Source organism: Abrus precatorius, unplaced genomic scaffold, assembly GCF_003935025.1.
Source record: "Abrus precatorius isolate BTA unplaced genomic scaffold, Abrus_2018 Scaffold1, whole genome shotgun sequence".
Classification (NCBI taxonomy): Eukaryota; Viridiplantae; Streptophyta; class Magnoliopsida; order Fabales; family Fabaceae; genus Abrus; species Abrus precatorius.
This window is the reverse complement of record NW_020874291.1, coordinates 1,439,259-1,461,706: the sequence shown is the minus strand read 5'-3', so window position 1 is coordinate 1,461,706 and position 22,448 is coordinate 1,439,259. Positions and strand designations below refer to the sequence as shown.

Genomic DNA, 22,448 nt, shown 5'->3' with positions numbered 1-22,448 from the left:
ATTCCAGCGCTTGAATCATGACAATGAACATGTAAAATATTGGACTGTGCTATGTTCATTTGTATTTGATTAAAACATTCAATAAATCAAAGGTTCTATTCTATTGCACTACAAATGCACTTGAAGCACCAGTAAAGTAATTAATAGGGGAGAGAATGGTGATCTTTGTCGCTCCATAGTGTCTTAGTCTGTATACTCCAGAAATAGCATCATTTGGTATTTCCCATTCTATGGTAGCTAAGCCAGGGAAGGAGCTATTATCTACTTTCCACTTGAAAAACAAGCTTAAATCATCATCATCATAAACAGCAATCCACTTTTCCCCTTGAAGCCTCTCCACTACAGCAAATGTGCCTTCTGTTAGAAGGTCATGTCTTGGATTAGCACTCCAGCATGTAGCACTTGGTGTATCTCCCTTTTTAAAATAGCCTCTTTTTAGAAAGGTTATGTCTTCCTTTATGTCACCAAATTTGATTCCTTTTGGAGGTGAATCTCCAAAGGGATCAAGTAAGAGACTTAGTTGTACAGATGAAAGATCTGGTGGTGAAGGACCTTTCGCAGTGATCTTCTCTCCTTTAGCCATTGCTTGTGCTAGTTTCTTAAATTCTTGGATGTATGCAGATAATGTGTGAGGACCATACAGTGTTGAAGCAGCCTGCGTATTTTATTATCACTTATTAGAAAAAATCTAGATTTATCTTGTCTCAAAGGTAAAGTCTAAAAGCTAGGGTAGCATGTGCTGCTTGCTTTTGCCAGGCACCAGAATATATTTCATCAGGCTAATAAAGAAAGTGCTGGAAAAAGATTTATGAAAACTGAAACTAACATAAGGAAATTAAAAGATACAAATAAAATTAATTATATTTAGATAAAATAGAAATATATTTAAATCTTGTAATGCTTTCCCTTAATTTAAGTTAGCTTCTTGCCACACTTGAAGTTAAAGAAGGTAGATATTCCTGTACATCAATTACTTCTGTCAAATATGATTAATAGGATTATAATAACTAAATGACTTGCTATCCTCTTCTATTCAGTCATACCTAATACCGTTGCTGCTGGTATTCTTCAAAAGTAGCAATATATTGAGTAAGTATTTGTGAGTCCTGCTATAACCACTTGTGTTTCATCATTGAATTCTCCATTACTGCTAGATACTAGTGTCTCCTTCACTGCCTCTCTTAGCCTTCTGCCAGACATTGTTGTGAACTCTGTAATACCCAAAGGGTTAGAGCATGTGTTTGTGCTTAATTCTTCACTTCACAACTGTTTACTCATACAAATAGCGAGTGTATTTCCTATTCAATTGACGATTTGTTAGTGGCAAGAATACAAACCTCCTGGTACAGAAAGAATAATCAAATTTCCCAATCTTAGGATTTGAATTGGAACAATGGCTGGCTGTAACATTATCCACAACATTATTAATGCATGTTGTTATCTTCGCTTACAAAAATAGCTGATAAGTGCTTAAGTGTAGTCTTACCGCCCAAGGATAAGGATCAAACATTTCTCCAGTGCTTAACAAACCTGGCTTTGGGTTTTGGCAGTGCACTTGATATTGACTTGGTTCTTTCAGCAAATCCCTCATCCTTTTCCAAAAAGGATTAATCTTCACAGGGGGATTTAGTTAGTAGCATACAATATAAACTAAAGAAATAGAATAATGGGTAACCATTAAACTATAACAATTAGAGAAAGAGAGAGGTTTTACAACCATATAAGACTTACTATTCTCATACTATGTAATTATTTATTGATCTAGCTGTTAAATTTTAACTATTATTTATCTTAACTATTTGTTTAAATCTTATAAAAATTGAATAACAATAAGGAAAAATTAAAAATAATTGTTATTTTTATATGTTTTAAAAAGTTCTATGATGTTAAGCGTAATGTATATCATGAAATACTAAACAATTTTAATGTACCTTAGTGTAATAGTAAGGATTTACTTGTCTTGTGATTTAGAAGACATGGGCTCAAATTTCAAAAATATGGGTTTTACGTAGGGAGGTAAGGCTACTTAACTACTCCTGGTGACTATATTAAGTGAATTCCGGTGTATAAGGTTGTCCGTAAGATTTTAAAAATGTGATTTATACAATAATAATTTTTATTTTAACGGAAGATTTTGTCATAAAATTTATTATACAATTTATTCAAATAACTTAAAATGCTTAAGAATGAGTGGTTGAGTGTTAGTTTTAAAAAGTAATTTTTTAATTCATACCTAAAAGCACATAATAAAAAATTAATAAATAATATATTATTATTATAAATTATAATATTTAATATAATTAATGCATTAAATTTTATAATATTTTATAATTTTCTAATAAAAATTTATTATATATAAATTTATATTTTATATCATTAAAACACGTTAAAAATTGCCCAAAGAAAAACAACTTAAAGTGTTTTACATTGCTGCTACTCATTTCTGGGGAAGTATTTATAATGCAAAGCATGATTAAAACGACAAATACCTTTGTGTCACCTTGCTGAAACCCAAAAGCACCTGGCCCATCTGTAGTGCCTGCTGCAAAACCAACCAAGTGCTGCAGGACATGTTTTAACAGCGTTGTTGCTGTTCAATTCAACTTCAATGTCTGTAAAATTCAGATACACATGGCGATAATCAATCTTCCCTGTCACTTTCTCTGAAGCAGACTCAAACAGTTCCACAGCAGTTTTGAATTGTCTTTCACCTATGATTTTTGTGCTTGATATTTCATCTGGGTACCTGCTTATTAGAACATACACAAATTTGAATAGTCTAAAAAAAATATTAAAAACAATATAGAAAAACTGAGATACAAAAATAATTTCAAAATTACCACATACACAATTTAAGAGATATCGAATTTATAATTTACAAAATAAAAATCTCATTATTAATTGAGATGTTGAGGTTGACGAATGTTGCTTGGAATTAGAAAGACGAAAAAGTAGAAAAATATATTTTTATACGAATGCAACAATCTCAAGAAATTGAACAAGTTTTAAATAGTAGTTTTTCACTCTCAAAAAAACAAATTTTCTCACCAGAATCTACTTTGAGACAATTTAAATCTTTGGTGGATATATATGAAACTTGTAACATGTTCATAACCAAATCTAAAAGTTTTGAAGTAGTATAAAAACAAACGTATGGGTCAAAACAATGGAAGAAGAGATAAAAATGAGTCAACAAGATTAAGTTTAATTCCCATGATACCATACAAAAGTAAAAGGCAAGGTTGGTAGCTAAAGAATACTCATAGTAACTTAGAATTTATTACAATGAGATATTTACTGCAATTACTTGCTTAGATATTATAAGAACTATAATTGCTCTTGCTACACAAAAAAGATGAAACATTTACTAACTAGATGTAAAATTTCTTTCTTTATGGTATTCTTCAAGAAGATATTTATGTAAAGCAACCACAAAGTTTCGTCAGGAAAAGTAATGAAGGTAAAGTACTAAGACTAAAATAGGCCCTATATGGATTGAAGCAAGCTCCACGTGCATGGTACAACAGAATTGATCAATACTTCATGGACCAAGGATTTAGGAGGAGCAAAAGTGAACTGACTTTATACACCAAGTTTCAAGGATAGTGTGACATACTCATAGTCTCCTTGCATGTAAATGATCTTATCTGCACATGGAATAATATGAAGATATGATAAAGACCTTTAAAATGATTGACCTTGCCTTGATAAACTACTTGCTAGGTGTCTAGGTAAAACAAAAGAAAGAATGAATCTTTATCTCAGAAAAGAAATACGTTAAAGTACTAATTAAGAAATTCAAAATGAATGGTTGTAAGATTGTTGGCAATCTACCAGTGACAAATGAGAAATTAAAGAAAAATGGAGCATTAGAAGTTGATCATCATGCTACAAAATTTTGATTGGAAGCTTATTATATCTCACAGCTACACGACCAAACATAATGTATAATTAAGTCTTCTTTCAAGATTCATGCAAAGCCTGAGCTAAATCCACTTTGGTACAACAAAAATAATTCTAAGATATTTATAAGTCACAAAGGAGTATGGTACAAAATCATGAGTAACTCCAAATCACTTAACTGCACTGGCAATGACTAGGCAGGATCGATCAACGATATGAAAAGCATGTTTAGGTATGTTTTTTTCACTAGGATCAGAAACAATCTCTTAGACTTCAAAGAAGCAAGCATAAGTTGCACAATCAACAGTAAAAGTAGAATACATGGCAGCTACTAAGACTACAAGTCATGCAATATGGTAACGAAAAATACTTGAAGAAATGAGAGTAAAAAAAAAAAAAAGCCTAGTGATAAATAATCTAGTACATCATAATAAAACAAAACATATAGCAATTAAATACTAGTTTATCATGGAAGCAAAAGGTATTAAAGAAATCAAGCTCAAATACTACACAACTAAAGATCAAGTTAAAGATATTTTCACTGAAGTACTACCAAGACCAAAATTTGAATAGTTGTGCAAAATACTTAGAGTTACAGAAATTTGCATTAAGGAAAAGTATTAGAACATGATATATATTTCTAGAATAGTGAAGAAAAATATTAGAAACAATTTAGAAAAATCTATTTGTATTTTCTAGTTACAAGATAATTCTAGAAATCATAGTTATAGAATTGTAAATATTATTATAATTTTAAACCACCCAATTATAATGGTGGAGGATGCCTATAAATAGGCATGATATCACATTGTAAAAGTAAGAAGAAGTAAGCAAGCTATCAATTCCTCTTCCCTTGTCAAGAATTGGTGTCTTACCAAGCTTATTCAACTATCATTTTTAACTATTCAACTAAAATATTTTAACAATCTTACTCATCATTTATGTAAAACGAGAGATATAATATAGTGTTACAACTTATCAAATTATAATAGCATTTCAATTTGAATATATACAAAATCTTATAACACAAAAGTAAAAGCAAAATATATGTGGCTAGAAGAAATATTTGAGTATCAATAGTGTCTAACATGAATGAGTTCGATACAAGTAGTATTCATGACATATTACTATTTAAGTGTATGTGATTTCATGTGAAACAAGCATGTATGGACTCCATCTTTGAATAGGAGACTAATTACCCGGGTCCTCTGCCAACACAAAGTTGGTCATTGCCATTGCATGAAGAATGGTTGAAGTCAAAAGATTTTCCAGTGTCAATGCAAAATGCTCCTAAAACATTTGGTGACACATCCCCAACATTTGATTGGCAAAATGCTCCAATAAATAAGGATCCATCATTCTTCCTCACTTTGGATGCTTGACTTGTTTGTTGGTTGCAATTCTCTCCTTCCGTGGCTTTAATTGATTGTGCTTTCTTCACTAGTTGGCCAATATCTGCCTCATCCATCATTATTCATAATATTGATCACCTCATAAAATTAATTCAAACAAAAATTTAGGAAATTCAATCATCTCTTTATTCTTTAGCTATGGCATTACATTAGAGAACTGTTTTTGAGTCAAACATATTTATGCTCATAATACAAAGTATAAATTGTTGGTTGTTCGGTTAAGTTTAAGTTGCATAGGTATATTAAAAAGAGTTATGTATTTGAATGTGTCAATTGATATGGATTGACATTATTGAATACAAATGATTCCATTTAAAGATATTAGATGATTATGCCAAAGGAAAAGATCTATTCTTCAGTAATTTTCAAGATATTAAAAAAAACTCTTGATTAAGTACAATTGAAAGTAAAGATTGTATTCGAGTAAAGAATGTAAGTTTGAATTCTGTGCTTATTTCTAAGGAGATACTAAACCATCTTATTTTTACTTTTCAAACTATCAACTATCATATTTAAAATTCTAAAATGTCACGTTGGTTAATCATTAGGTTTGGATGCTAGTTAACCACTCTCTCAACTAGTAGTCAAATTAACTAATTTGTCTCAACTGACTCTTAATTTATTCGCTTTACCATAAGCTATCATTATTCAAATCTTTTTAGTCGATGGTCCTTGATTGATAGCTAAATTTGATTGTTAACATTAATATTAATATAAATTTTAAGATTAATTATAGACTTCTTTTAGGGGTTGTTTGAAAAAAGAAGTTTTGGGAGGGAGAGAAAATGAAGACAAAATTTATATTTTGAATAAATATATTTAAAATTTAATATTTTTAAAAAATTAAATTTATAAATTGATATATTAACATAATCTTAATGTAGTAATAATGTATTTGTCATTATAAATGATATATTTTTTCCTCCCTCCTTTTTGTAAGTTTGTTCTAAAAGGTCCGTCCCAAACATACCTTGTAATGTTAATTATATTTATACTTTGAAAAGTGTTAGAAATATATATTTTTTTAAAACACTTTTAATTGTTGATTAAAATTTATTGAAACTATAAAAGTATAAGAAAAAAATATTAAACTAAAAGTAAGAATCATTAAATGATAACAAAGAATGTATTAGAAGCATTTTAATTACTTGTAACTTTTTATTTATTGAAATTGTACCTACTTTCCTTAACCTCTGTTTATATTATATTGTACTTGTGATCGAATATAAAAATAACAAAAGTATGTATGTTTTTAAAAACACGGGTATGAATAACACTATGTTTAAAAGAAGTAAATATAATTAGCTGAAAAATTGAAAGCACCTGGTGCTGTGGAATTGGTGTATGAGGATGAAGATTTATTTTGAGAAGCAAACCAATCTTCAAAAAGTCTTGCAGCAGCACCCTTGTTATCTCCGCTAATAAGCTTGTTTTCTCTGCTCATGGAGGTCCCATGAGTAGCAAACCAGTTGAATGCTCCAATATTTTTACCGCTTGCTCCATCCACAAACCTCAAAAGGATCATTTGTGTGTCAACATTGGTGGAGTATCTTCCTCTCTCCTCTGCAGGGTTTTGCAGATATGCACTTGGACTCCTGTTTATACCTGCATCTACCACATCTCCTACAGGAACAAACAAAACAATGCATTAGAATTTCAAGATCCAGGCTATGCTTGGCGAACTGAGATATTTTACCTATGTTCTTAAAAATGGAACCAGGCTTGAGGTTGATGTGCGCTTGAATAATGCTTTGTTCTACTGCATTAGCAATGGTATCAAATGATTGTTTCACAAATCCCAGAGAAGTCAAAGAGTAAAGCACGTATTGCAAGTAACCGCCAGGGCCTGCATGTGTATGTGTCCCACTTATTGCCACATTTTCTTCAGTATACAAATTTCCAAACCTTCAAAATAGTTAACCATACAGCAAAAGTACTGTTATTTTTCAGTTATAAATACAGACCTTAGTTACAGAAGCGGAGAGATATTTCAATTGGTTTTCGACCAAGTTGATAACCAAGTCAATTTTGATATACCAACCATCCAATTAATTGATGTATTTGGTGCATAAAATAATTCCAAATGTTTCTATTGAACAGAGTCCAAAGTTTTGTACCTTGATTGAAGTCTCTCAAGCACCTTAATAGTAAGAAGCTGTGATGCCATTCCTGTATCAAGATTAACAAAAGCAAACCTTGGCCCTTGAAGGCTCTCAGCAACAATGAAAGTTCTAGCTCGTAGCCTGAAATGAATACCGGCTGTGTTTTGTTGAATGTTTGCATAACCCATCATGTTCACATCAGCAGCAGGACCAGTCATGTCATAGCTCCCAACTCCAATTAAGTACTCCCCATGTGTGATTTGGATCCAAGTGACCTTCTATTAACTCCAATTAAGTACTGCTTAGGTAAAAACAAACATGGAAGTGACCTTCTATGTATTCATGTGTCTCTTACCGTAGAATTTACATGAACTTAGCCGCCAAATGTGCATGTGTTAGCATATTCTAATACATATATTTTCACTTCAAGGGTACATGGAAGAATGGTTGTGGTTCTGTGTTCTTCTAAGCCATACTCATGGGTAGTTTTAACTTGTAAGCGGGACATTTTGAAAAAATTATAGATTTATTCATTTTGTTAGTCTAGGTCTGAACAGTGAATTTAAACTATTTAACTACAGTTTTTAATATATGTAATTATTGAATTGTAAATATGTATCTTTGAGCTCTACATTGAACAACTCTGGTTAATTTTAGTAAAGGATGATTATATATTTATATACAAACATTTTTATGATGATTCTTGAGGTCCCGAAATATGAGTTTTATTTTTCTTTAATCGTCCGAAATAAAATTTTAATCCTTTTAAATGCCTAAAGTTCATATAGGTTTTAAGTGGAAAGTATGTCATAGATGCCTTCCAAAAAGGGGATGTGATAAGGTCATTGGATTAATGGCCAACCTACTAAAAATTAATAAAAATAATAATAAATTATAGACTAAACTCTCATTTTAGTCCCTAAAATAATAAGCTTCAAGCATTTTAGTCACTGAAATTTTAAAAATGTCACATTAGTCCGTAACTTCCATCTCCGTCACGCATTTAAGTCCCTAGACACAAACACCATTAATAGATAGTAACAGAATATTGAGTGTGATTAATTATGTAGCAAAAATAACGTCATATGTAGTATGATATATATTTTTATTTCATTTTAGTTCTTAAAATTATCACTCGTCGAACATTTTAGTACTAGAGATTGTTATTGACTAGCATTTTAGTCTCTTACTCTTAAAACCTTTCAACTATTCATCCTTCTTATTCATTCTCATGGAAACTTCTCTTCTCACCTTAATCATTTTCAACCTCTTTCTCCCTCTATCTTTCTTACTCTTAGCCACTCTCTCATTTGCTCATTACTTTCTCTAAATTAGATCCCTAATAATGCAGGACACATACATTATAGCCAAACATACTTAGGCTATGGGAGCAAAATGGAAAAATAAGACCATTAGCAATATCATTCTAGATTAGAACTAGAATTAATCCCCAAAGTTAGAGCTACAAATGCATCTGCAGTAAAAAGTGGGAAGCAAAGTTTCTTTTTATTTCTTCCTAGCCATTACAACAAAGGAAAAAATTGCACAGCACTAAATGGACCAAAGTAATTGAGATGGGCAATAGAAAAAGGATGTGGGGGGCTAAAACCCCATCTATTGGATGCAACTACTTAATGTCTTACTCTGTTATCATATTTGTATTGTTAAGATCTTTGGCATGTTGAGCCTACGAATTTGGCCTTCACTACCACAACCTGTACTAAAGAATTTTTAACTACCAATTCCAGCTCTTTTTTTAAATTCTTTTGTTGGTGTGGTGGAGGAGGTTTTATTGGACACTTGAGAGAGTGGCTAAGAGTAAGAAAGAGAAAGCGAGAAAGAGGTTGAAAATGAGTATGGTGAGAAGGGTAGTTTCCACGAGAATGAAGAAGAAGGATGGATAGTTGAAAGGTTATAAGAGCAAGGACTAAAATACTCGATAGGTGATAATTTCAAGGATTAAAATAAAACAAAAATATATCATACCACATACATTATTTTTATCACATAATCAATTATTTGTGTCACTTAACGTGACATGTCCGCAATATGTTACTATCTATTAACAGTATCTAGGTCTAGGGTCTTAAATATCTAATGAAAATGAAAGTCAAAAACTAACATGATATTTATAAAATTTCAGGAACTAAAATACTTGATGCTTACTATTTTAGGGACATAAATTATAATAAATAATAAATAATATTTAAAAAATATTTAATTAATTATTTTATAATTTTTAAAATTAAAATATAGGCTTGGCGGGATAGCCCGCCATTAGCCCGCATTTTGGTGGGCTAAAATTGAGTGGGCTAGACGGGTCGATGGATCCAAAATGTTCAGCCAGCCTAATAATTTTGGTGGGTTAGGTAAGGAGGCTCGTCAAGGCAAACCCACTTTGACAATCCTGTAAATTGACGGGCCTCACATTTGAGCATCTTTGAAACAATGAATAGTTGAACTACCAGATATAAAAAGAGGGGAATGAGAAAACCTATAGAAAGAAGCTATTGAGAAGCAAGCACTACGCCAGAAATTGCATTTGGGCCAGGTTCATGTCCACATCCTTCATCTACCGAGTGGCAAAACATGAAGCATTGGGTAGCACATTTGACCAATGTAATGACACAGTTGACAGGGGGTTAGGGACTACCCCCATTCATGTCAGGTCAGATGCCATTTAACCCTACTCAGTCCCCACCACCATGTATGCCACCCCCTTTCAATATGGCTCCTCAAATGCAACCGATGGCAGATATTGGTCCTCAAACACCTGTAGATGCACCTTCTACCAGCCATAGAGGCAGTTGCACACCAATTGCATCTGTTGAGATTTCAGAGGTATTGACGCTACAGTAAATCATCATTTACCTTATAATGTTTAATACTTTTGATTTAATTATTGCATAATATAACAAACTTTCATTTGTAGGGTGAACATGACTGTATGCTATACTTGAACAAACCTTTTCGCCTGGTTGCAAGAGGTAGAGTATATCATACAGTGGCTGGGGACTCCTTACATAATATGGCTCTTCCTCCAAAGCATGGTAAGGTTTCTATAGAGGTAGTGCAACGACATGAGGAGGACTCTACACTGCCTGTCCCAAATGAAGAAGCAAACTTGTATTCCCTAAGAGATGCCATTGGTACTTATGTTTCTTGGCCATTATCCCTAATCACTTTAAGACCCAAGGTATGTAAACGTGTTTCTTTATAGTTCCTATTGCTAGATGTTACAATTAAAAGGGTTTGTTCTTTTCAGGTTGCCCCTTCATCAGGTAAAGGGTTAGGGAAAGAGATAAGCTACTCAAAAGAGTTCATTGTTGGTCCATCCAATAAAGGTAGCACTGGTTGTGTGTCATCGGAGATTCTTAAGTTGGCAGAAGCCCAAGCTGCTGCATGCTTGGATATGATGAAGCTGCTTGTGAGAAGTGATCAAGCCATTGATATAGCTACATTTCAACTGACAAGTGAGCATTGGGGTAAAGAGTTTTGTGACATTGTGGGGAAGGAAAACATCATAGAAGTCATATGTCGACATTGGTTGAGTGCCTCTAGCATTAATCTTTACATACGGTACATTAAATTTCAAATTATATAGTCAATTTATAACTTTTAACGCCTCATTCATACCACTAATGTTCAATTCTACTTGTGCAAAATAAGATATTTGTGTGAAGCTTATTTGCATGGGACAATGGCAAATAGATTCTCATTTATATCTTCGTATGAAATGGATGAAGCGCTCAATCCAAACCCACATCAACATATAACTGAAATGTTGAAGCGTCATATGGGTGAAGATCACTTGATTTTTGCACCTTATAATGTTGGGTAAGTCAATTGATCTCATTGAGACTCTGCTTTATGTTTTATAATTTAGCATATAACTTAGTAATCTTAAAATGATATTTATGCTCGTGGTAGGCAACATTGGGTCTTGGTTGCCATCAATACTGGTGACGAGACTATCTATTACATGGACCCTCTACGCAAGCAGCTGAAGATCAGAACACACATGCAAAACCTATTTAATAAGTAAGCATTTATTTATATCAATACACTATGATTAATGTTAAATGGTTCAAATGTATCTAATTTCTTTGGTTCACGTACGACTCTTAGTGCTCTTGTCACGTATCGAGCAGAGAGGGGAGTGCAGCCCTCTAGTACAAAGACGAGTCAAACAAAATGGGTCACTGTACAAGTAAGACTATATCATATCTCATGTTTTTTATTTTTAGCTAAATCGTAATTGCACTGTATATCATTCATAGTTAATGCTGTTTTATTTGACTTTTATCTTTCACAGTGTCCCAAGCAAACAAATAATGACGACTGTGGATATTATGTGTGTCTATTCATTGGGGATGTTTTGCACCATGGACAAACTGTAATCTCAGTAAATGTAATAATCTTACACTTTCAAATTCGTTTGCCATATGCTTATTATTTCACTTAATTAAATAAGCTTTGTTTTCCCTGTCCTTGTATTTCAGTACTTTCCAGAGGTGCAGATTCCAACTTTTCCTGACAACAAAATTTATCAATTTCAAAAGGAGTGGTGTGCATATCTGTACCATAGATATTTAAAGGACCCGTTAAGCACAATAGATTTTTAGTGTTCTTTTACAATATTTAGACAATTTTCTTTCAACCCTAGGAAAAATGTGTAAATATGAGACTCTGATTTGATTATAATATGTATATGTGAGTTGTAATTCAATAATACAATGTGCAAATAGCTCTGAAATTCTACTATATCAGACTCTGTTTGAGAATTATATTTTGTTTCAATTGGTTCTGAATACTGTATAATACCAGGTATGCTATTAAAAAAGGTTTTATGCCAGTTTCATTAAAATATTACAAAATTTTTCTTAACTTTGGAGAGCGGTTCCGCTCTCCAAAGTTCACTTCTGAGAGCGATTACACGCATAACCGCTCTCTAAAGTGAACTTCTGAGAGCGGTTCAAATAATAACCGCTCTCAGAAGTGAACTTAGAGAGCGGTTAATATTGAACCGCTCTCAGAAGTCACTAAAGAGAGCGGTTATGCGTTAAACCGCTCTTACAAATTATAGTATAACCGCTCTCCAAAATGAACTTCTGAGAGCAGTTCTAATTTAACCGCTCTCCAAAATGCTATCATTTGCAAGAGCAGTTACGCGCTTAACCGCTCTCTTTAGTGAACTTCTGAGAGCAATTAACCGCCAAACCGCTCTCCAAAATGTACATTTCAGAGCGATTATTTAACCGCTTTGCAAAAGTGACGACATTGGATAGCACGTGATTTTAAAGTACCACTAACCGCTCTCTTAGTTCAAGCGAAACCGCTCTTAGATCTCATTTTTGGCGTAGTGAAGTGTAACACCCTAATTTTTATTGCATTTTTTATTTTCAAAATGGAGAGTTTCTAAAAAAGGAAAAATATTTTTAGCTCAAGCAAGAATTTCTAGCTAAGCGAGAAGGGATAAGGTAAAAATGTCTCGCTCAAATGAAAAAGGGTGAAAGAATTGAGAGCTCTTTCGAAGGTTTTCTATCAAGTGAGAGTATCTTACTCAGGCAAAAATATCAGCAAATAAGTATCAATTTTTATCTAGTTTTCTCGCTTAAGCGAGAATTCTCAAGAAAAAGAATATTTAAGTAACTGTGACTTTTTTAAAACTTAGATCACAAGGCAAATAACTATTCTCATCTTATTCTCAATTCTCTCACTCTCTTCCCCAGCTAGAAAATACTTTTGAACTTCGAAACCTGTGTCAAAATTGAGCTTGGATATTTTTTCCACATGATTTCTAATAAGTTTCCTTGAGATTATATTTCTAATTTCACTTTTATTCTATTATTTTTGTTCTTAAAATTTACTCTACTTTGTAATGTTTAAGAATAACTTAATGCAAAATAGTTTTTGTAAAGGCATCATAAATTTAAAAAAATTAATTAATCGATTTAGTTCTAATAATTACCAATTTGCCATATGTATTGGATGATAAAATTTTATATGTATATATATAAAAAAAAAAAAAGTTAGAAAACCAACTAAAAAATTGGTTGCCTGATGTCCAGTCAAATTCTCATCACAGAAAATAAAATAAAATAAAATTATCATCATCACCTTGATTTGCATATGCATTTTTGACATCCATCACACCTTCAGCAGCATCGTCATCTTTCTTGACATTTCATTTTAGTGTTCACCAATAGGTCTAAGTATTCTTTCCTCCTCAGACTAATCAATCGTCTTCAAATTCTTAAAAATTTTCATAAGGAAATCACCATACCCAAGACAGTACAACTTAATACACCTTTCTTCATTAATCCCATAAATGTCACACAAACATTCCCAACAATATGTAAAATACGTTGTCCTTACACCCTTCAAAATCATTACATGGACCTCGTTACCAAAAAGACCAGACGAGATGTGAAATTTCGTGAAAGAAATCATCACAATCATTGAAAGTTGAAACCCTCAGGGTCTGAGAACTTACCACAAGTTCTAATCAAGTGAATTCATCCTTTGAATGAGAAGGTTGAATTTAATTAGCAATCAAATGCATGGTGCTACAATTAATAGATATTGCCTCTTCAACGGACAAATATAGCAACTGAAAAAATTTGTTATGCCACCACTAGTATATTTCATTTGCACAGTTAAGAAAAAGGCAGTCAATTCTGATTCTATAAACTATTATAATCAGGGTACACAGAAAGATGCAAGTGAATATATAAATCAATTGAAAATTAAAAAAAAAATCTCACTCAATTCCATAACTTCTAATGAATTTTAACCACAATTAAAAATAAAAATATATTAAAAATGTATTTCTTTTCCTACCCTCCACATAACCAAATTGTGACAACAGCTCTCTCCCCGCACCCTCCCCCAGAAACATACCACTATTATTTTATTGTATGTCGATCCCGCGTTTTGTAAAAGCAACAAATTTAGCAATCAATCGGGAACCAATATATGCTTTTCCAAAATACATGTAAAAGTACAACCGTCCGCAAGAGAATGTTCTAAAACAATGGAACATTCTTTACTAATTATTTGATTGTATAAAATCAATTGGCCCATTTTAGCGAATTATCAGCTGTAACATTAGAATTCAATGCAAAGTAACCCTAAAACTGATTATGACTGGGATCTAAAAGGAAGCCAACAGTTACAAAAGCGCAAAATCAAATCATAAGTAACTTGTTCAAGCCACAAGGCAGTCAATACCAAGCTAGTACAGATAGTAAATGGACAGCTTGAGCGAAAATATATTCCCTGTCAGCATGATCAGTTTAAGGAAAAACTTTGAACAATAATTAAACATAACTAGAAACATCAGTATATGAGCAATTTCATTGCTGTTGTGACCCTGATGCTGATGTTCCAGTTTCAGCTGGGACAGACGCAGCAGCCTGTCCAGACCCCGGCTGCATGGGGTGCTGATAGGGATGATTTGCAGGTGGTGGGTGGGATGGAGCCATTGCAGCATTGTATGGAGGTGGGTACTGTTGTTGATAAGGGGGAACTGGTGGCATATAGCCATATGGAGGATAATACTGATGATGATATTGGCCAGGTGGAGGCGGCATCATTGGATGACCATAATGTTGCATTTGCTGTTTCTCAGAACCGGGCTTGTTCTCCCCTGACCCGGTAGGCCCACCAGGAGGACCGTCTTGAGATGGAACAAGAGCACCCATTCTTTGAGGATCCATTGATGGATAGTAGCTACGTTCCTGCTGAAGAGGTGGTGGATTGTTGTAGTAAAGCATTCCTTGGGTTTGGTCCTGGTTCTGCTGCTGTGATATAACTGCCCGAGGCAACAATCCACTATGGGCCACAGATGCTTGCTGCCTTGCTTGATCGGAGCCATCTGACTCAGGTTTTGATGTCTGAGGCCTACCCCACATCAGCTTTAGCCTTAGGCCCTTAATAACCAATTTGTTGGAGAGGTCTTCTGCTGCCTTTTCTGCACCTTCTCTGGTAGTATATGTTACAAAAGCACAAGCTCGTTGGAGAACCATTTTGATGGATTCAATTTCTCCATGGGCATAGAAGTGATCTCGCAAATCCTGCTCAGTGACCCTAGCATCAAGTCCACCAACATAAAGTGTTTTAATGCTCTCATCCTCAGGAGCCTCCAGAGTGGTCATCTCTCCTGCCTTGCCAAGTAGTTTCAAAGCCACTGGATCATTCACCCTGAATGTTTTAAAAGCATAATAGCAAATTAAACAAAGTCAAAAGCATGAGGCAATATTAAAAATGTCATCAACAATGCAATTGAAAATATCATCAGTATCTGTACTAGTCACAAGAAAATCATGTAGGGAAACAATAAAAGATATGACTTTTGCAACCAGCTTGCAACAAGAATCAGCCATAATTGCAAGTAAAAATGGCAGTTATTATTTAGTAATCAATAATTTCCCCCCACTTTGGATCCTTAATGCCAAATAGTGGCTTTGACCCATAAACCTGACCCCACTTGCTAAATCGGGCTTGATTGTTGTTTAAAACACAGCTCCTACAAGCATAACTACCACATGACTTTGCTTGAAAAAAACCAAAACAGCAAGTTTGTTATCATTTTTACACAGCAGGTCATCACACAGAACGATTGCAAAGGAACTAAGCGAATCCCTAATAAGTCAACAAGTATCTCCATCACAGAAATGAAATTGAAAAATGCTCAAGTTGATGCCCAGTGCCAATGGCAATACATAGAAAACTAAATTGGAATAAAAAGAGCAATTGAAAGATAGATCATGCAGGACGAACTCACAAGCAAATTAGGAAGTCATTTACAACCATACATACCCATAATAACGATCTTTAATATTTTGTTGAGACAACTCCCCAGTTACCGGCATCTCATGTCTATATGGGCACTCAGCTCCTCTAGTACATTCACCCCTTATGTAGAAACTGCAAATGTGTGCCCGGTTTCTTTTGTAATAAGGGGTTGTCCTTTGAAGCTTCAGGATAGTATCATTTGGGCGGACTTTACCATAAGAGGATTCATAATCTATACCAGCTCTAGCCTGCACAATTCTTACAATCTTAGTAAAAAGATCATCATGAAGTAATGACCACCACAGCAAAGGAAATAAAAAAAACAGAATTTAAAAAAAAAAAAAAACACAGCACTGCAGAAATTTGAAATCTTAATGGCTGTTGCCAAAGGAGTGTATGAAAATCAGAATTCCATGGTTGAGGAATGTAAGAAAGCAAAACAACTTGATTGCACCTCAATTAGTTATGGCTCTTTGCAGGAAAATGTAATGAGCAGATACAGGTAACAAAAGTAACTAAAAAAAAAAAACAATACAAATCACAAAAATAAAAATTCACTCACAAGTCATACTAGTAATGGATTGACAGCAAACTCATTAATACTATCTTTTTTTAAACCAAGCAGGCCAATAAATTGATGGTGGGAACTGGGTTATAAGAATAACTCCAAGCTGAGAAAGAAGTTGAGAGGGAGGATAGAGGATGGAGCGGCAAACAATATAGTATGTTTCCTAAATTATTTTTTCTTAAATTTGGGTTTAGCCTAACTCAACCTCAAATGCTAGCTCATGATGTAAGGATTGACTAAACCTTTATAAAAATTCTACTTTGACCATATATGTAGTCAATGTGGGATTTTGATATTATCCATAAGTTCAAAAAAAAATAAAAACAAAATCTTCAATAATTTTTTTATCAACATAACTCACATCAATAACCAGTTTGAGCGAAAAGAATAGAAGCCAAAATAAAGGGACAGGCAAATGTGGGAGTTTAGTTGGATCCTTGAAAAAAAAATTTAATGTCTAGTTTTACCGGTTTGGGAGAAGCAAAGAGCCAAAATATGTATGGCAATGAGCAATCTATGCCAAAAAAGCAAATGGTGTAAGTTCAATCATTTGGCAAGGCACTAAGGCAGAACATGTGCAGCAGTGTTTTTGATACACACTATCAATAAAGAAAATATGTGAAGACATGAAGGTAAAACACACTGATAAAACATATTAAGGAGTAGTACGATGTCAGCATACTTTGAAGACACTACAGCCTGCTGCTATACTTTAAGGCAGAGTGCAGATTTACCAGTTACGAGGGCCTCCTTTTTCTCCCTTGTTGAATTTTAGGACTGAGTTATGTTTATGGCTTCTCTGCTCTTCTAATGACTGTTTCATGGGAGTTACCCATTACCAACATGCAGAAAAAGAGACTGGACAACAGTGTTCTTTCTTGATTGTTTACAGTCAGTGTTCCCTACTATTTTTCCATACCTTTATTTTTGTTTTGGAGATTGTCCTATCTTATCCTTTCTGGTCCCCTAGTTATACTTCATTTCTTTTCTCTATTTCTCTCTACTAAAACATTTTCCATTGGAAAAGATATGGTTTCTAAAAATTAAAATCTGGATGCATGTCAGGATGTTCATAATTTGCATGCACTATATTTACTAAAAAATAATGATTCGTCATGGCAGATGTTAGACATTTGACAATTCAAACAATTCCGGTTCAAGCAATAAAATTTCAGTAATTACAGTCCATACGTGAAACTTATCATAGTAGCAAAAGTATATCTATCAGACAGGTGCAACCATCCTGCATTCATACATATCTCAAGTTCCCATAATAAAAATAAAATATGAGATATTTGACTAATCAGAGTATATTCTTTCATATGCAAATTGAACCAAGAACCATAACTTTAGGAGCAAACAATTTGAATCTTGATTCTTGAAACAATTACAATTTACAACTGTTAAACACCACTATTTTCCAATCTTTAATTAGTTCAACAATCATCAACTACTATGAATTAACATAGGAAAACATACCCTGCGGTCATGCTCTTCAGCAAAATACTCCCTGTTAACATCACTCTTTGGAATGGCATCATTGGAATCAATACTGAGAGCAGTGTCCCGGACTTGAACTGGTAGTCCATATTCAAGATCCAGGAGGCACACTTGACAGACATTTTTCAATTTACTACACGTCTGGCAGATTTCAGTTTTCTTATATCTTGCATCTCGACCAGGTCTCCATCGAAAAACAGTGAATGGCCGTGTACAAATCTTGCACTCCTTGTCATACTCTGCTCTTGTCTGCATTAAAAGTGACGCATAACATAGAACAATTAAACAAATAATTAGAATCCAACCATCTAATTCTCTAACAAAACATTCTGAAATTCAAAAATTATTAATCTGCATATCTATGATTCCCTCAACACCTTAGTCTTTTTACATATAGTACACCAGGAGATCATGACATAATTATAATTTCATTTCAGCATTAAATACTCTGATCGACAAGCTTAATGTTCATACCTCCATGATCCCTGTCCCCCAAAAAAAAATTGAAGTAATTACTTAATTTTAAATTTTTAATAAATAAACAATGGAAGAACAGTTTTATTTCCTAGAATCTCCAATTTTACTAAAACTGAAAATACAAAAATAAAATCAAATAAATAAAAAAATATAATTCATATGAAAATTCCTTGAAGTATTAAGCGAAAATGCTTCAGAATTCCAAGTTAAGACAGTTGTAAACAAAAACATTAGGTTGTCTCAATAACAAGAAACTAATCACACATCCTCAATATAATAAAATTGCAAAATTCAAACTATAACTATTTGGGGGAAAGTTCACTCTTCAATTCCCAAAAATGAAGTTCCATGAAACAAAACCCACTCAAGATATGACCCAGTTGTTCGTTCAACCTTCAGTCCTCAATAAACACACAAAACAATAACCATCATCATCGTTATTAACCCTGCTACGACTCAATAAACCACTCATTTTCACAAAAACAAACTATAAACACTAAGAAAATAATAAACATAAAAATGAAAGATGATACGAACGTAGAGAGAGAGAGAGAGAGAAACGAACCATTCGAACGTAGGGGCTATCGCCGAGGCAGGATTCGCAGATGATGGGGAAATCGGAACGTTCCCAACCATCGGCTTCGTGGTCTCTCAGCAACCTATGCGCCATTTTTAGGGTTTCAACAACAACAACAACTGTAATCGCCCCTTTCTTCACCCTTTGTTGCACCAAAATTCAAGGGTTTCAATTCAACTGAAGAAAGGAGAAGAAGAAGAAGAAGCAGAAAAGGGTGAGAATTTGTGGTTTATAGCAGAATCCAAATCCAAATCCAAATGAACGATTGGGTTTGGGTGCTATCCATATCCGTAAGCTGCCTATATACAACGGGTCGGATCGGGGCTCCTTTTATTTATTGATGATTTTCTCTAGGTTTTATTAAATTATTTGATCTTACTCTTATTTTTGAGAAACCATATATTTGATCTCTTAAATAATAAATATAAAATACGTAAAATAATATTAAAAAATTATCCAATATGTGTTTAGATTTTTTTAAAAAAATATAGTTTAACAAATATTTGGGTTAGTATAATTTTTTTTCTTTGAACCTCTCTTCAATATATATAATAAAAAAATAATAGAATATAAAAATTAAAATAATAATACTAATAAAAATAATAATTTAATAGAATAAGAATAAAATATTTGTTATTTTACTTTTTAATGCCATATTCTTTTTATTTTCAACTTATGCTCTTTTATGAGATAAAATTTATACTTACAAAATAAAATAAATTTAGAATATTTTTCTTTGTCAACTTCTTTTTCGATAAATTTTAGGAAAGATTCACGAGTTCCATCTTGTCTTGTCGACGTAAAATAATTTCTCTTGTCGATTTCTTTTTTAACAAGTTTTAGGAAAAATTTGTGAACTCCATCTTATTTCGTGGACTTAAAATAATTTTTTTCTTGTCAACTCCTTTTTTGGTAAGTTTTTATTGTTTTCAAGTTGGGACTTGAAAATTTCTAATTTATTTATATAAAATCAGGATAAAAATATAAACTAAAATTTTGTATATAACAGGCAATGCAAAAACATGAGCAAATTAAAACTTTTTCATGAATAAAACCATTCACTAAATTTACGAACATGATAAAATGAGATAAAATCAATCGTAAATTTAATAATTTTAGTATATCAAAACAATTTTAGAAACATAGATACTAAACTTTTAGTTATATTAATAAATACAATAATTTACAAATTATTATTCACAAGATACAAGACTTAGGATAATAGTTATATAATCAAAATATACTAAGTTCTAGAACAATCATTATCCATATCCAAAATACTGCGGGCCTAGTGCTAGTCATCGTCATGTCATCCCTTTATTTCTGCCAAATCTTTGGAATCAAAATCCCTATCTGATTTGAAATAGAGATCGCCAGAATTAGCCGCAACGTCAACACCCATGAACCACTCAAAAGTTACTCAGTCGGCCTTCCGAAATGATCATGGTGATGGTATGTACATAGGTAGGTCATTGTTGCCAGTATCCTAACCGTACCTCTATAAATATATATGCATAGAATATAGTGAATCTTATTATTTATAGAAAAATCTAAAGGAATACTATAATATAATTCCAATTCCAAAATATAAATAAAGTTGGGTATTATCATTGACTATGGCCACTTTAAAGTAACAAGTTCTTTGATACTCATTAAATATGTAATTTAATCTACATTATACATAACTGTCTATTAATATAATTCGCTCTCAGGGTATCTTCATCCTTGTTTCCTGTAACATCCTTATTTTATACAAAATCATAACAAAATAATTAGTTAAAAAGGAATAATTAATTCAAATCTATTTGCGAGTCGAGTATGAAGCGTGTAACTATATAACATTTTATTGATTTTACTTTATACTTATAAAAATTTAGAGAACAAATCCATGAAAATTAAACAAGTTAAAAAAAAGAAACATGAAATAACATGAATAAATATATGGTTCTGAAGAGTTTACAGTGAACTAATCTTATCAAATATACATCAAAATACATTAGGACTCATTTTACAACATTTACAAAATACAAAATATGATAAGTTCTAATGAGCAGAATATCCATCACACGACCAGAGAGACACTAGTCATCTCCATGTCATCCCTCTATCATCGCGATATCATAAAAAAACACGATAATCAAACCCAAAGAGATAGGGTAGAGTCCCCCTTACCTTAGATTGAAGACCCACACTTGACTTTAACCACGAAAGTGCTCCCCACACGGATTTCGGCCTAAATACATGGAAAAACTCCATGAGAATCCAAGGAAATCGAGAAACAGAAAAAGGAGATGAAAAACGAAAAGCCTAACCATTAAAACTCACCTCCAAGCATTCCTAACACGAATCCAACCTTCAATCAAGCTCCTGAACGGCTTTGGAGGCAATTTGATCGGTAGGATAGGGTTTTGAATTGAAAGAATCGAAGAAATTTCGAAGGGAAGGTGAGAAATAATCTTTCTCAAACCCTAACCCCCTTTAAATCCTCTCTAGTCACGACACTCTCGCTACAACGAGACCTCGCTGCAGCAACTCCCTCTCTTGCTGCAGCGAAAAACTTAAACAAAACTGCACTCTGATTTCTGCAGAATCTCGCTACAACAAGACCCTCTCGCTACAACGAGACTGCACCCAAAAATGCAGCCCAAACTGTGACTTTGTCGCTACAGCGAGAGACCTTTCGCTACAGCGACAAGGCGACAGTTTCATCTTTCTCCTCCAGTGTCTTCTCATTACAGCAAGAATGCCCTGCAGCAGCATCCACTCTTAGCCAGCACACACACACACACAGATATATATATATATATATATATATTCAATCTCTTCCAATCTAGTCATAATTCACATTACACTCCAACTATACTATGCGGGCTTTCCAACAATCATTTTCATACATGTCCACATCATTATACACATATATCCATCATCTTCATGTCAATCAACACATAAAATATATGTATATAGATACTTAATAATTAAACAATATTACCAAAAATTTGGAGCGTTACACGCAACTACACAGATACGTGTGCTGACTTAGCCCTTTTTAGCAAAAGCATGGTTAGGATTATTAGTCAGGAAACGAGTGTGAGGCCTGTGGTGCTCCTACT

The 22,448-nt window shown here is 33.1% G+C and overlaps 2 protein-coding genes and 1 pseudogene across 4 annotated transcripts; 1 reads left to right on the top strand and 2 right to left on the bottom strand.

Annotated features, from left to right (window-relative positions):
- Positions 1–100: 100 nt before the first annotated feature.
- LOC113857639 lies at positions 101–7,925 on the bottom strand (annotated as a pseudogene).
- Positions 7,926–10,078: 2,153 nt separating this feature from the next.
- Positions 10,079–11,462, top strand: LOC113857633. The gene is made up of 5 exons (XM_027489721.1): positions 10,079–10,258; positions 10,350–10,613; positions 10,683–10,996; positions 11,087–11,254; positions 11,348–11,462. Exons 1-5 carry the CDS (start codon positions 10,079–10,081, stop codon positions 11,460–11,462), a joined length of 1,041 nt encoding a protein of 346 aa, XP_027345522.1.
- A 2,956-nt stretch (positions 11,463–14,418) lies between these two features.
- LOC113856571 (zinc finger CCCH domain-containing protein 4-like) lies at positions 14,419–19,684 on the bottom strand. Of its 3 annotated transcripts, XM_027488459.1 has the most exons (5): positions 19,327–19,684; positions 18,264–18,533; positions 16,241–16,464; positions 15,445–15,622; positions 14,508–15,336 (listed from the first exon to the last, which is right to left on the bottom strand). In XM_027488459.1, exons 1-5 carry the CDS (start codon positions 19,429–19,431, stop codon positions 14,776–14,778), a joined length of 1,338 nt encoding a protein of 445 aa, XP_027344260.1. In that variant the 5' UTR covers positions 19,432–19,684; the 3' UTR covers positions 14,508–14,775. The 3 variants fall into 3 exon arrangements, with proteins under 3 accessions (XP_027344252.1, XP_027344260.1, XP_027344243.1); XM_027488451.1 differs by having other exon boundaries at positions 14,419–15,622; positions 19,327–19,674; XM_027488442.1 differs by having other exon boundaries at positions 14,509–15,622; positions 16,241–16,482; positions 19,327–19,682.
- Between the last annotated feature and the right edge of the window lie 2,764 nt (positions 19,685–22,448).